This window comes from Choloepus didactylus, chromosome 7 (genome assembly GCF_015220235.1).
Source record: "Choloepus didactylus isolate mChoDid1 chromosome 7, mChoDid1.pri, whole genome shotgun sequence".
In the NCBI taxonomy this organism is placed as follows: Eukaryota; Metazoa; Chordata; class Mammalia; order Pilosa; family Megalonychidae; genus Choloepus; species Choloepus didactylus.
This window is the reverse complement of record NC_051313.1, coordinates 96,873,137-96,888,382: the sequence shown is the minus strand read 5'-3', so window position 1 is coordinate 96,888,382 and position 15,246 is coordinate 96,873,137. Positions and strand designations below refer to the sequence as shown.

The window sequence follows — 15,246 nt, the reverse complement described above, 5'->3', positions numbered from 1 at the left end:
TTAAAGGAAAATATCACGGGCCAGAGAAGTAAGTGATGAACTCTAGGTCACAGAGCCAATTAAACAGTGTCTTCGGGACCATAGTCCAGGTTTTTTATTGCGAAGACTGGCTGTTTCCACTGAGCTACCCAGTCACTGTTGCTGAATCATCGTCTGCTAGTTACTTATCCCAATATAAAGGGAGTTATTGTGGTTAATGAATAAATGCAGGATCGCAAAACCCACTGTAAATGCATAGCTCTATGGAAACACAAAATACTTTGTGACCTTTGAGTTTTTTTCACCAGTCCCTACTCCTGCAATCTCTAGCATGGGTACTGACTCTTCGTGACTATAAACTGCCTTACAGCTACGGCAGGTTGCCATATTGTTGCCAAGTGGGAAAAACTAAGATCACCCTCAGGGAATTTCTAGATGAATTAGGCTCCTCCAAGCCTTGAAATTAAAATGCTTCTGGTAGGTAAATAGGGTACAGATGGGAAATCAACCCAGTGTGTGACTAGGCATGATTTAGAGCAACTGTTACTGATATGACAGATCCTAGCAGGCAACCTCAGGAGAGCTTGGATTTTAGTTGCAGCACAAGAAGGTGAAATGAATAATTGTGTTTTAGATTTTTAAATTTCCTCCACCTTGCCAGTGGTGATTACAGCCATAATTTGGGCTGAGGTGTATTCCAGGGAGGTTTCTGTTTTGAGAATCTAGGTCTTTGGGAGGGCAAGTAATATTTAATGAATCATCAACACCTATGATTTTATGTAGGTATTTTAATGGTGATGAAAACACGTTACATAAAATATTATAAATTTTTAACTCTGGAGGAATGACAATGGTCTACTTCTAATACTTATATTATCTTGGGAAAACATTGAAATCCCTGGTTAACATTTAACTACAAGAAGTTTACTGAGTTAAAATAAAAGGATCAGTTTCAGGGTTCAGGCTGAGGTGTCTTCATGCTTAGAATTTAGGTTCCAAGGACAAGCCCCCAAGCCAAGGGTGTTGGACATACAGAGAGTGGAAAACTCACCTGACCTCCAGAGAATGTGGGCTGGATTTACGGTCTTTATCTTTGCTTATCTCACAAAAGAAATTTGGATGGAGAAGCAGTATTTATCTCAAAGAGAGGTGGCCCTTGGAGCTTATGTGACTAGGAATCACACCATTTTGGAAGGTACTCGATTCAAAAGAGCCCTCTTCAAGGGGCAATACTGTAGACGTTTTGGTTGTTGTGAAGACAGAGATGATGGCTGTGTCACTGAGTTCTATGAGGTGAATGCACTGTGTTACTGTGATAAATTCTGTGAAAGGGAAAATTCTGATTGCTGTCCTGATTACAAGTCCTTTTGCCGGGAAAAGGAACAATGGCCTCCTCACACTCAGCCTTGGTATCTAGAAGGTAGGCTTTGATATTGAGTTTAAGTATTATCCTAGCTCATAATAACAAGAACTAACAAACTCTCTTTTTTTACCCTCTCCTACCCTCCCAACCTTCCTTCTTCCTTTCCTTCTTCCCTACTTTCTTTCCTTCTTCCTCTTTTTATCTTTCTTTCTTTCTTTTGAATGAATGTACTTCTGTTGTGATTGCCAAGATGACTTTCTTTGGATTGTTAAAGTGCTTCAGTTTAGTTGCAGGGTACCTGCAGCATATTAATTAGCATGTTCAGGAAAGTTCTGGTCTGATGGCTCTGAGTGCTGGTCTGGAACCTGTTTTAATCACTCTCTCAACTTATATATATAAGGATTACTTAAAACTCTCTCTTTCCCTGTAAATGTATTGACATTAGGAACCTCAAGTTTTTTTTTTTTGTTTGTTTGTTTTGTTTTGGTTTTGGAGCATAGCCTCCTAGAGAATCTCATGGAAGTCATCATCTTCAGATTCAGATTCATATAGCATTTTACTTATTACATGGAGCTTATGGATCTTCTAGGATTAGAAACTGTGATATAGCTATGCCATTAAAACCAGGGAAAAAGCAAAATAAAGTCAGATACCTTCTCTGTCTAAACACTGACAAATAGATTCTATGTATGTGTTGTGTTTTTTCATTTGTTTTGTTTTATTTTGTCAGTCTGGAACTTTTTAAACTGTTAAGAAAAAAAGGAAGTCCACTTATATAGTAATTAGGAAGGACTGAGTTTGAGTGCATTAATGCAAACACAAATAATTCACAAGGAGAGTGGTGGATTCACTGTATTTCTTTAATTATCAAAAATGGCCAGAACTTTTGAACAATTAATATAATCAAACTCTAGGGATAAACAAAAACCCTACAGCTACACTCCTGTGAGGCTCTGTCTGTCCTTGCACAGAACTGTTCTGTCACCCATCAAGTCAAATCTCCTTAGCAGAAATGCAGGTTTAATCAGAGCTCTGTCACAGTACTGTAAACAGAACATGGTAACTAAAATTACAGTTAGAAGACAATTTCAGATGAACTAGGGAGTCATTATTCTTATCACAAAGTCCAGATCTCATGCACGCTACTGCCTTTATACCTAATAACGGTTTGTGAAATAGAGGAAATTCTCCCTTAAAAACCCGTGTGTGTGTGTGTGTGTGTGTGTGTATGTGTGTGTACACACACTGTGTGGGTTATGGTAAATTTTCCACACAATTGTCTTTTATCCAAGGCCTGTGGCTTTACCAATGAATAGCTCAGCAAACATTTATTTCACCCCACAAAGGCATGGGAGACCTAGGTATTCATGGACAAATACTGCTTGAACACCTGCCCTGTGCCAGGTAGTGTGCTTGGTGCTGGGGCAGCAATGGGAAGAAAATAGAGGTTTTATTCTCATGGAGGGCATAGTCCAGTGTGGAGGGTACAACATTTAACAAATTTACTGTACAATTGTGAATCATGATAAATGCCCTGAAGGAAACATTTAGGGTGCTGTGAGAAAGTACAACAGAATATAACATTAAAATGTAACATAATGTATAGCATTATCTAGAGGGTGGGGTGGTCAGTTAAGGAAGATGTTTAAGCTGAGACTTGAGGAGTGAGGAGGAGTGAGCAGGAGAAGAGCTGGCAGGAGGGTGTTGCAGACCAGTGAGCAAGGAGCTTGGCACATCCAAAAACTGGAAGATCACTGATCCTGAGAGTAATGATCAGGGGAGGGTTGGGGGTGATATGAGATGAGGTTTGAGAAGGAGGTAGAGGTCCAGTAATGCCAAGTCTCACAGGCCACATTGTGAGATTTTATTTTGTTATGAGAACGCACTGGGAGATGTTAAGTTGGATCAGAGCTGACTTTATGGGCATGTGACCACCGTGCTCTGCTGTTGCCATCTTGAAAGTTTTAGTAATTTTTGAATGAAGCCCCGCCTTTTTCTTTTCCACTGGACCCTGCAATTTTCTTTAAATGCAATTTTATTGAGTTATATCCACATACCATACAATCATCTGAAGTGTACAATTGATTACAGTATCTTCATGAATTTGTACATTCATCTCCACAGTCAAATTATGAACATTTTCATTACTCCAAACAAAAAACTAAAAAGAAGAATAAAAATAAAAAAATAAAAATAAAAACACCCAAAATACCCCTCCCCACCCCGTTATTCATTGACTTTTTGTCCCCATTTTTCTACTCATCTGTCCCTACACTGGATAAAGGGAGTGTGAGTCACAAGATTTTCACAATCACACAGTCACAGCATAAGCTATATAGTTATACAATTGTATTCAAGAATCAAGGCTACTTGGTTGCAGTCAACAGTTTCAGGTATTTCCTTCTAGCTATTCCAATTTACTAAAAACTAAAAAGGAATATCTATGTAGTGCCTAAGAATGCCCTCCAGAGTGACCTCTTGACCGTTTGAGACCCTCAGCCACTGAAACTTTATTTTGTTCCATTTCTCTTCCCCCTTTTGGTCCAGAATGCTTTCTCAATCCTACAATGCTGGGTCTGGGCTCATCCTCAGGAGTCATGTCCCATGTTAACAGGGAGATTTACACCCCTAGGAGTCATGTCCCATGTAGCAGGGGAGGGGGAGGCAGGCAGTGAGTGAGTTTACCTGCAGTGTTGGTTTAGAGAGAGAGGCCACATCTCAGCAACAAAACAGGTTCTTTGGAGTTGACTGTTAGGCACAATTGTAAATAGGCTTGGCCTCTCCTTTGCAGTAACAAGTTTTGTTAAGGGCAAGCCCCAAGATCAAGGGCTCAGCCAATTAAACTGGTAGTCCCCAATGCTTGCAAGAATATCAGGAATTCCCCAGGTGGGGAAGATTAATATTACCACATTTTCCCCCAGTCCCTCAAGTGGGCTTTGCAAAACTTTTTATTCTCTGACCAAATTACTCTGGGTTGTATCAGGGCTTCACACTAACCTGTACAAACCAACAAGATCTCATCTCCCATTCAAGGTTCCATGTAATTATGGTGCTTGAATAAACTGACCATACAAGTTAAATTATATAGTGTGCCATAGAAAATAGAGATTTTGAACCATATAAACATCTCTTCCTTTGGTCTCACATAGAAGTCAAGGTTTTAAAACACAGTCAATATCATCCTTCACCCTTTAGTCTGATTTACCTTAGTCCCAACCAAGTACATTTTGTTTGTATCTCTAATTGACATCTGATCTCTTTTTCAGTTTCTTTAACAGTTGCTGTAAGGGTAATGCTGACATTCATAGCTGCTGAACTCTGGCTGTGAATCTCAAGTGTCACACATACACCTGAAGTTTCAGGGACCAATTAGGTTATACACAAACAGTTTAGCATCTCAGAATTTAGAAATAACCATTGCAACTCATGAATGGGTGTGACTGCTGTAAGAACTTACAATCTAGGAAGCTTTACAATAAGCCTTCCCCTGATAACCATTCAATTCTCAGAGTTTGCACATTATAGTTAGTCCATAATAGTGAGGCATTATGTTTGTGTTCTTGATTCCGGCTTATTTCACTCAGTATACTGTCCTCAAGGTCCATTCACCTAGTTGCATACCTTCTTCATTCCTTCTTCATTCTTTCTTGCTGCCACTCAGTATTCCATTGTATGTAAACACCACAGTTCACCATTCTGTTTATCAATTGATGTACCCTTAGACCACATCTATCCATTGAAAATCATAAATACTGCTGCCATAAACACTGATGTGCAAATGTCCATTTATGTCCCTGCTTTCAGTTTTTCCAAGTATATATTACCCAATAACAGGGTTGCAGGACCATGTAGCAGCCCCATTCTTAGCTTCCTGTGGACCCACCACACTGCCTGCCAGAAGGGCTGCACCATTCTACTTTCCCACCAATGGAATAGGTACATACCTCTCTCCACATTTTTTCCAGCAATTGTATCCTTCTGTTTATTTTTTAAACAGTTTTATTCACATACCATATAATCCATCCTAGATAAATAATCAATGATTTCTGGTTTGATCACATAATTATGCATTCACCACTTCAATCTATATGAGGATATTTCCATTTGTTCCACAAAGAAAGAGGAAAGGAGAAAAAAATGAAGAATAAAAAATAAACAATAAATGATAGAAGGAAAATAAAAATAAAATAAAATAAGATACAATGGAAAGGTCAGACGACAACACCACATCAAAAATCCCATACTACTCCCTTATATTCCCCTCTTATAGACATTAAGCTTTGGTATATTGTCTTTGTTAAAATTAATGGAAGCATCTTACAAAGTTACTGTTAACTATAGAAAGTAACTTTAAAATTAATGGAAGCATCTTACAAAGTTACTGTTAACTATAGACTCTAGTTTGCATAATTGTATTTTTCTACTATACCATCCAATTTTTAGCACCCTGCAATGTTGGCATTCATTTGTTCTCCCTCTTTTAAAAATATTCTTATTTTTGTACATTTAATTACCATTGTTCATCACTCTAGGTTTTGCTAAGTTATACAATCCATCTTTATCTTCTATCTTTCCTTCTGGTGTCATACATGCCCCTAGCCTTCCTCTTTCAACCATACTCACACTCATCTTTGTTCAGAGTACTTACAATATTGTGCTATCCTGTAATGTGCTATCCTTTTCTGGATCTATACAATCAATCCTGTTGAAACTTCTGCACTCCTTCAGCATCAAATGCCCAGTCTCTAACCTCTTTCTATTTCCTGATAATGTGTATTCTCAACTTTAACTCTCAAAGTTTGCTCATCAGTGTTAGTTTATATTAGTGAGACAATATAGTATTTGTCCTTTAGTTTCTGGCTAATTTCACTCAACATAGTGTTTACTGTCTACCATTTTGTCTTTTGGATTTTATATGTCATATTTTTTCTTTTACTTTTCCTCTCTCTTTCTCTCCCTTTATCTTTACTGATAGTCTTCATTTCTACACTCTTCTCCAATTCTCTCTCTCCTTGCTTTTCCTATCTGCCTGTGATCCCTTTAGGATTTCTTGTAGACCAGGTATCTTGTTTACAAACTCTCTCAGTGTCTGTTTGAAAATATTTTAAACTCTCCATCATTTTTGAAGGACAGTTTTTGCTGGATATGGAATTCTTGGTTGTAGTTTTTCTCTTTCAGTATCTTAAATATATCATACCACTGTCTTCCCACCTCCATAGTTTCTACTGAGAAAGTCACACTTAGTCTTATCCAGCTTCCCTTGTATGTGGTGGATCATTTTTCTCTTGCTGCATTTAGAATTCTCTGTGTTCTTGACATTTGATAATCTGATTATTAAGTGTCTTGGAGTAGGTCTATTTGGATCTATTCTTTTGGGGTATGCTGTGCTTATAGGATCTGTAATTTTTTTATCTTTCATAAGAGTTGGGAATTTTCAGTGATTATTTCTTCCATTATTCTTTCAGTCCACTTTCTCTTCTCTCCTCCTCCTGGGATACTGATGATACAAATATTCATGTGCTTTTTGTTGTCATTCAATTCCCTGAGACCCTGCTCTTATTTTTGCATTCTTTTCCCTACCTGTTCTTTTGTGTGTAGGATTTCCAATGTTCTATCCTCCAGTTCATGAATGTTTTCTTCTGCCTCTTCAAATCTGCTGTTGTATGTCTCCATTGTGTTTTTCATCTCTTATATTATGCCTTTTGTTCCCATAAGTTCTGCCATTTGTTTTTTAAAGCTTACAAATTCTTCTTTATGGTCATCCAGTGTCTTCTTTATATCCTTCATCTCTTTTGCAACATTTTTCTTCAGCTCATTGATTTGATTTGAAAGATTTTTTTGAACATCTTTAATTAGTTATTTCAACTCCTGTATCTCACTTGAAGTGTAAGTTTGTTCCTCTGACCTGCCCATATCTTTGTTGTTCCTTCTGTGAATCATAATTTTTTGTTGTCTAGGCATCTGGTTTCCTTGATTACCCCAATCAGATTTTCCCAGAGCACATGGGCCCAAGTCTCAGGACAGGGGTATAATCAGTATAAAGTTTCCTTGAGGATGAGGTGCAGAAGATTGTCAGCCTTTCCTCTAGACTCTGTGCTTTTCCTATCCCACCCAGCAGGTGCTGCTTGTCAGCCCATAGCTCCCTACCATGTAAAGAGGAGTGGTGCTTTTAATTCCCTCCCAAGGGCCAAGGGTGAATCAGAAACCAAGCTTAAGCTGTTTCTGTTTTTTTTTTTTCTTTTCTTTTTTCCCAGACCCTGGGGTCTGAATTCTCTGAGGGAGGGCAGCCACTTGAGCTGGGCTCTGCCCCCTTTTCTTAGGTAAAATAAGCCCTTTAGGGAATTATCTCCTTCACTTGACTTCCTCCTTTGTCTAACTATCTTAGCTCCACCCTTGCCTGGGTCAGTGCTGAAAATTGTAAATACCTGAGGTTTTCCCTAATTAGCTGCTTAGAATGAGAGGAAAAAAAGAAAAAAGAAAGAAATTCCCTTTTCAGAACTAGTCCCCAGCTCCCCTGTTTTGCCAGTCAACTGGGGTTGGTACCTGGTTCTTTGTGCCCCTTTTCTTGGGACACAGACATTTTCCAGTATTCTGAGCTCAGCCAACTCCAAAAATCTATTCGTTTGTTTGTTTATGTATGTATGTATGTATGTATGTATGTATGTATTTATTTATTTATTTCAGCCCTGACTCCTTTCTGCCAGGAGAGACCTCAGGGTTCCTTTCCTGCTTGCTGCAGGTTTATCTGTGCTCATAGCTTGTATTCATTAGTCCAAATTTGTTAATTAAAACTACAGTTGGAGCTTGGTTGAGCTACCTTCCCTTGCCCCCAGCAGATATCCCTTCTTTTTCCCATAGGGAATTGTTCCAACTCAGTCTGTTGTGCTGGTGGGAGAGGGGTGCCAGCTCCACAGTTTAGGGAGCTTTATTTCTTTACCTATAGTTCTATGCTGCAATATCAATTGTTCCACCCATTCCAGACTAGTGTATGATGTGTGTCTGGTCACGGATATCCCCCAAACATTTGTTTCAGGTTATTTTCTAGTTGCTCTAGGGGACTAACTAAATTCTACACCTTCCTATGTTGCCATCTTGTCCTGTCTCCCCAAACCCTGCAATTTATGAACCTGTGCTGAGTAGGGAAATTAGCTGGGCATTTCATAAAAGTCATTTTTTAAGATTGGGTTGGTGGCAGGAAAAAAGCAAAAGTAGGGCAAAAGGTGGGAGGTGATGGCAGTAGTCAAGAATGAACTTCTCAAGCCATCATGGTGATACCCAACACTTTATTTTCAATCCTTCATGGACCAATATTTTTGTAAAATAGAAATCACACATGCTTGGATGTCATAGGGATGTCAATTGCTATAAAGATTTCTAAACACCTGTTCTCATTTTTCACACCTAACATGCAATGGACCAAGTAGTCAACCTTTCTCAGGCCTGCTCTTGACTGCAGACCATATTTCAAGCAGCAATGAAGGATGAGAAAAGATGGTAGCTTGGACTGGGGTTACAGTAGTGGGGAGTGAAGCTGACAGATTTAGACATGATCTTGTCCTTGAGGAGCTTGCAAAGGAAAAAGACATGTAAGGAGATTATTTTAATAAATGAGGTAATAGGTATGGGAGAAATATATTCAGTATAATGGGACCCAGTCTGTTAACAGCTGAGTCATAAAGTATGAATAGGCATTATCGAGGTGATAAAGTGAAGGGGAGGAGGTTTGAGTATTCTGGGCTGAGAACGTGGTTTGCATAGGGGGAAGTTATAGGAAACTGTATGGTGAAGAAGTAACAATTAAGTAGGTGGTGAAAAGAGTTAAAGAGCATTAGATTAGGGAGGCTTATGTGTTAGAGTTGTCACAATGACATCCTGCCAGGCTAAAGATATGGTCTCCTTGACCAATATAGACATTATTTTTTAAAAGTCAAATAACTTGGATTTTTTTCATTGCCATCTCTGGGCAAAGAGGTTTGAATTAATTAAGCTCTGTTCAGTGTCTGTCACTGGTCCATGTGGCTCTCTTATTATAGAGACACAGATAGATTGATGATTGATTTCCTTTTATCTCTGTCCCATTCCCATCTCCTTCTGTAGCTAACCTGACCTATTTTTACTTGTATGTGCTCTTTTAAAACATGTAGTCTCATTCTGTGTACTTGAAATATTAATTTATGTACATTTATATATACCTTTAATTTGTATTCCTCATTCTGTTTCTTCCTTTTTTTCAGACAGTATCTTGTTTTAAGGATATATTCGTGTCTCTACATGCTCACCTAGTCTAGTGACTGCTAGCTTCTGACTGCTGCCTAGTTCTCTGTGGTGTTTTTCCATCTCATTTATTTACCTCTTCCCTTGGTGAGGGAGACCTAGGTTGCCTCCAGCAACCTGCTACCAGATGAAATGCCCGTGATGGAGAACCTCATATATATCTATTTATTGGCCTCTGTAATATGGACAAGACTGGGATTGCCCTGTCCAGGGTATATATTCATTTAACCTAAGTATTTCCAGATGACTCTCAGGAATGGCTGCATCAGTTTACACACTTATTGGCCATATATGAGGACCCCTCTACCCCACATCTCCAATACTTGGCCTTTTCCAGCTTTGTAGCCTTTGTTCCTCTGATTGGTGAAACATGATTTCTCATCATCATCTTAATTTTTATTCCTCTGATTACTAATGGATTTGAGCATCTCTTCATATCCTTGCTAATATTTAGGTTTCCTCTTCCTATGATTTGCTTGTTCTTATCTTCAGCCTTGTAATATGTCTTAATATCTGGTACAGCAAGCCCACTTGCTTTTTCTAGGTTACTCAGCTATATGTAGACATCTAATCTTCCATAAAAATTTTTAATAAAATATATCTAGGTCCTCAAAAACTCCATGTAAAATTCTGAATAGGATTGCACAGAATGTATAGATTCATGTTGAAGAAAACTGAACTCTGTGTTGTTAAGGCATGTAATCCAAGAGTATAGTGTGTCTCTCCACTTATTCTGATTTTTAAAAATGTCTTAAATAGAATTTAAAATTTTCTGTATAGTGTTATTATTTACTCTTTGTTAATCAATGGATACATTTAGATTTATTTTGAACTGCGTAGTTTTTCAAAATTTCATTCTCTAGTTGGTCATTGTTTTTGTAGATAAATTGACTTTTGAAAGTTCATATTCTACCTGGCAGCCTTTCTGAACTTTATTATTTAAATAAAAAGGAACTTCTTTATCATGGCAAAGATTTCAATACCAAAACCGCCAAAGTAAACATTGTAGATAATGGAGAAATTTCAGATGTATTTCCTCTGAGATTAGTAAAAAAACATGGATGCCTACCATCTTCACTACTATTTAACAAAAAAGGTTCCTGTCAGTGCTTTAAGAAAATAAAAATGAAGTGAAACAATCTGAGGAAAGGAGTCAAAACTCATTATTTGCAGATACTGTGATGATCTATATAGAAAAAATAAAATCATGAAGGAAATAGTAGCAAGAGTTAGAAACATTTAAAAGTCAGAAGTTTTTATTTAAAAATCAAGATTTCTAGCTTCTCTTAAATACTTGGAAGATCGGGCAATCTGGGTCCACAGTTCAGCATGAAAACTTTCAGTTGATGATAAGTTGTGGATGGCCTTTTTTAGTAATGCATGCATTTTCTGTTTTGCCAAATACCTCACTCCACTATTTCCTATTTGGTCGATTTCTCTTATTTCCATTACCTGCCAGGGTTCAACACATGCAGTGTCTGTGAGTGGAGCTCCATTATTGTTCAATACAGCACCTACATAGAATGGTATGTAGCAGTCCTGGATTGCTATAGCTGTGTGTATTTTGCTTTTGAAAAGACATAATTTCTTTGAAATTTTAAGCATTTTTGGCTAAAATTCTTTATTTTATTCAGCTGGTATGATTGCTGAGAGAATTAGTGCTGTTAAACAACATAATGATAAAAGAGCCCTATGCTTAGCATAAGTTAGGGAGTATACTTTTTTGTAACCATAGATCCCCATAGTACAAGGTAGGGCCCGATGGTCAAGGGCAATATGCCTCTTATAACATCTCGTATATGGCAGACACTGAATTAATAGACCTCTCTGAGATACCCTCTGTAGCATGATTTTTTCATTGCTTACTGAACCTACTATTCCTCCTACTACCTAAAATTTATTGATTATTTACCATGAAGCCAAGCACTATTCCACACACCCTTCAGGTGTTAACTCATTCATTGTTTCATTCCACTTGTTTAATAGGGTAGTAACTTTATATCAGTTATGTTGAAAGCTTCTTAAATATGGTGACTATTTATTGTATACTAATTAAAGTGTCTTGAAGGAAGTGGGGCTTATTAGATATCAGTTGAATTTGGATTGAATTGACTATCTAGAGGATTTTGATTGTTTTCAAATTCTCTGTTAATTATAAAATAATTCTCTTTCCTATGTGACTATAAAGAACGAAAATAATTTTGGAAAACATGAGTTTCTTGTCCTTGAAATAGTTTTAAAAAATGTATTTGTAAAGTATTAAAGTGTTGTTTATCCAGAGTTTTAGTGGGAAATTTTATGTTCTTTTGAAAGTGGAGATCTTTTAAGAGTAATTGAAAGTATTTATAATTTTTGATATATCTGTTATTGTGGTAGGCATTAAGGTTAATAAGAGAGGAGTATTATAAAGTCCCTGGCCTCAAGAAATTTGTGGTCTAGGTGGGTAGCTAAAACTTAGGTATGTGAAGTGATTAGAAATTATTACATATGACTAATAATCAAATGCCACATGTGAGCTCAGTGTGACCAATAATGTAACCCTACAATTTTAACTGGAAATTTAAGGTAAATATATTAAAATGGTGAATTCTTATTTAATAAATACCATGTTCCAAATAGGATTGGGTCGGTTGGAAACAACCCAAATTAACATACACATTTTTAATACAGAAGTATATTTTGCCGGGATCCACTATCTCTTTAGAGACCAGGCTCCATCTAGCTTTCTGTCTTCCACATAACTAGAGTGTGGCCTTTGTATTTATGATCCAGTGTGACTTCTAGTGCTCCAAACATCACCTCTGAGTTCCTGTCAACATATGGGAAAGGAGGGTATGATCCCTCCATTTTAAGAAGACATCCTAGAGTGTAGAAGAGCATTGGCGAGAACATAATTAGGGTAAGCGGCGAGAAAGGCTGAGCACTAAAGTTTGTTTTGTTGTATTTTCAGCTGGATGGCAATGTTTCAGCTATAAATTTGGGTTCTGTTACAAGAAAAAAAGCAAGGAATGGATATTAAGAATAACCATCAGTCTCTTCCAAAAAATTAATAGTGTCAAAGCATCTGAAAGCACAATAGTTATCTAGATGTCTATTTTTTTATTCAAGTTATTTCAATTTAATATTATCTTAGTTTCAATACCATAATATAAGCCGCAGTGTTTTGATTGCTAACATGTATTTGAGTTTTTCTTCTTTGAGAAATATGGTCCATTCAGAAAAATAATTGCTATTTCTTCAATGTCAATTTTTGCTGATAGCTGGAGTTTTACTAAGACTTTAAATTAGGGTCATGTTTTAGGTAGAACTTGTGTTCCAGGTACAAATTTTTACTCTGTTCATTATGGAGGGGAAGCATTTAATCATTTTATTTAGTTGCAAAAATTTCATATTAGGCTATAATTGCTATCATGGGAGTAACTTTTAAATTTTATCTTGCTTATGAAAGTATCTGGCTGAAAAGAAAATGGTACTATAGCATAATAAAAAATGTGCACATTTAACTGAAACCAAAAAACAATGGAACATTATTTACACTAATTTTTGGCATGTATATAGCAACTTTCTTCTGAGATGCTATGCTGTTCATTCACAGATCTATTAAATATTATTTTTTTCTTTTTACTGACCTATAATAATAACTCTCTTAAATCAGTGAATTAATACTATGCATTATATATACATACATAAAAACTATATGTCCATTTTATATAAACTGGAAGTAGGAAGTCTTGGTAAACATCTTCCTTCTGTATTTTTTCCCCCATACTGATGGTAACTTCCAGTTTTTGAAGAACTTCAAATGTCGAATACAGAAAACAAGTGACAGAATTTGAAACAGAGCCAGAGTGGATTTTCTGGACAGAATCTTTTGGTCTAGCAGATCTTAAGGAAAGCGTCTACTATGCCATCTGTTGTGAACAGACCTAAGCTAATTTGATTATGCACAACTCATGTTCTCGTTGGTAAAAAACGTAAGCCACTGATGTGTTTGAATTGGATGAGGGTTATTTACCCCTTCAAAAACCCTTTAATGAAGGTAAATAACAGTTCAAATTCTACCACACAGAGTGGCAGTTGCAAAATGTATATTGGTAAGGAGACACAAATTAATTGGTGTAACCTCTGCATGCTTCTTGAAGTTTCAAGTCCTGTCTTTTCAGTGTTTTCAACATTCAGCCTGCATGAAATATTTATTGGAGACCCATGTGATAATATTACCAAGGTAGGACTCTGTAATCCTTCCTGAACTACTCCTACTCAGCAGCTGAAAGAGCAATAAGAGGGCTCCAGGTCTAAGAATACAGGCTTTTGACCTTAAGAGACAGGGATAAACTGTGGGTATAAGAGTTGGTAGTGACTTTAAAACATTTTAGTTAATCCACATGAATTGAATTCTATTAATTTAACCCATAAGAGCTGATCACTTATAACCATTATACTGATTAACAAGTTCTTAATTTTACCAATGAGAGCCCATTTCTGACACTGATTGTACTAATACTCAAAAATTCTAGTGTTGAACAAAACATGGATAATGGAAGCACTTGTAGCAGCTACCCTGGAGTCTAGCCTTTGGAATAAATACTGCAGACCACCCCTGGGGTGAGAATTCCTGTAGAGCAAGGAGCTGCTTGCCCTCAAGTGGAGTTTTAGACTGTAACACATTATGTTATGATGAAGTATTTTAAAATAAATTATAGACATCATAATATTATCTTCTCTTAAATCATTAAGAACTATTTCACTCTTCAAATATATGATTTGCCTAATTTTATTTTAGAGGCTGTTCAAGTTTAAAAAGCTCCCTTACCTTCAACAGTCATTGCATTTTTATTTTTTGTCAAGATGCTCTGTGTGTAACCAATGTGACTAACTTGCTCTGAGGTGCTTCATGCATGTTTCACTGAGAAAGTAAAGCCCACCAGACAGTCATTCTCTCATCTCCCACCATCACAGTTTTCAACCTACCTCCACCTGTGTTATAGCTTAGATGGAGTCAATTCCTCTTTGAGTTCTAAATCTCATCCTCTCTTGTCTTTTTAAGATCTTCACTCTTAGGAGACTCTTTTTCTCTTCCTCTTTCTCACTCATTTTCTCTCCTGCAGCATCAAATTTCTTTTCTCCCCTGGTTCAACCATTTTGCAAAATGTATCTTTGAATCTCGCAATTTAAAAAAAGCCTTCCTTTTACTCTTGTCTTGAGCCAGCTACCATCCCATTTCCTTCTTGCCTTTAATGGCAAAATATCTCAAAGAAAAAACTGCTTCTTTACTTCCAAGACTCTCTCAACCTTTTCCTGCAGGACATCACTCCTTGCTACTTTGTTGAACCCTCGATTGGCAGGGTTATTGATGACTTCCATGTTACCAAGCACAATATTGGAATATTTGTTTTCCTTTTCTTAACTCTCAGCAGAACTCTACACAGTTGATCTCTTCCACTTAGATGAAACCCTTTCTTCTGTTTGCCTTCCCTGACACCACTTCTCCTTAATTCTCTACTTCCTCATAGCCCACTCCTTCCCAGTTTCCTCATCTGGGTTTCTGTCTGCTAAAGTGTTCTGAGCTCAGTTTTGGACCCCTTTCTCTTACCTGTATGCATTCTCTCCAGCAGAGTCTTATTTAGCCT

General features: G+C 37.1%; 1 protein-coding gene across 2 annotated transcripts in view; it reads left to right on the top strand.

Annotated features, from left to right (window-relative positions):
• Positions 1–958: 958 nt before the first annotated feature.
• The window catches only part of TINAG (tubulointerstitial nephritis antigen), an 88,792-nt gene continuing 74,504 nt past the window's right edge, over positions 959–15,246 (top strand). Inside the window, exon 1 of one of the 2 annotated variants that reach the window (XM_037843939.1) lies at positions 959–1,174. In XM_037843939.1, the coding sequence (XP_037699867.1) occupies positions 1,045–1,174 (130 nt within the window). In that variant the 5' untranslated portion in view covers positions 959–1,044. Of the gene's footprint in view, positions 1,400–15,246 lie in introns of both variants that reach the window. The other variant, XM_037843938.1, reaches the window with a different exon arrangement.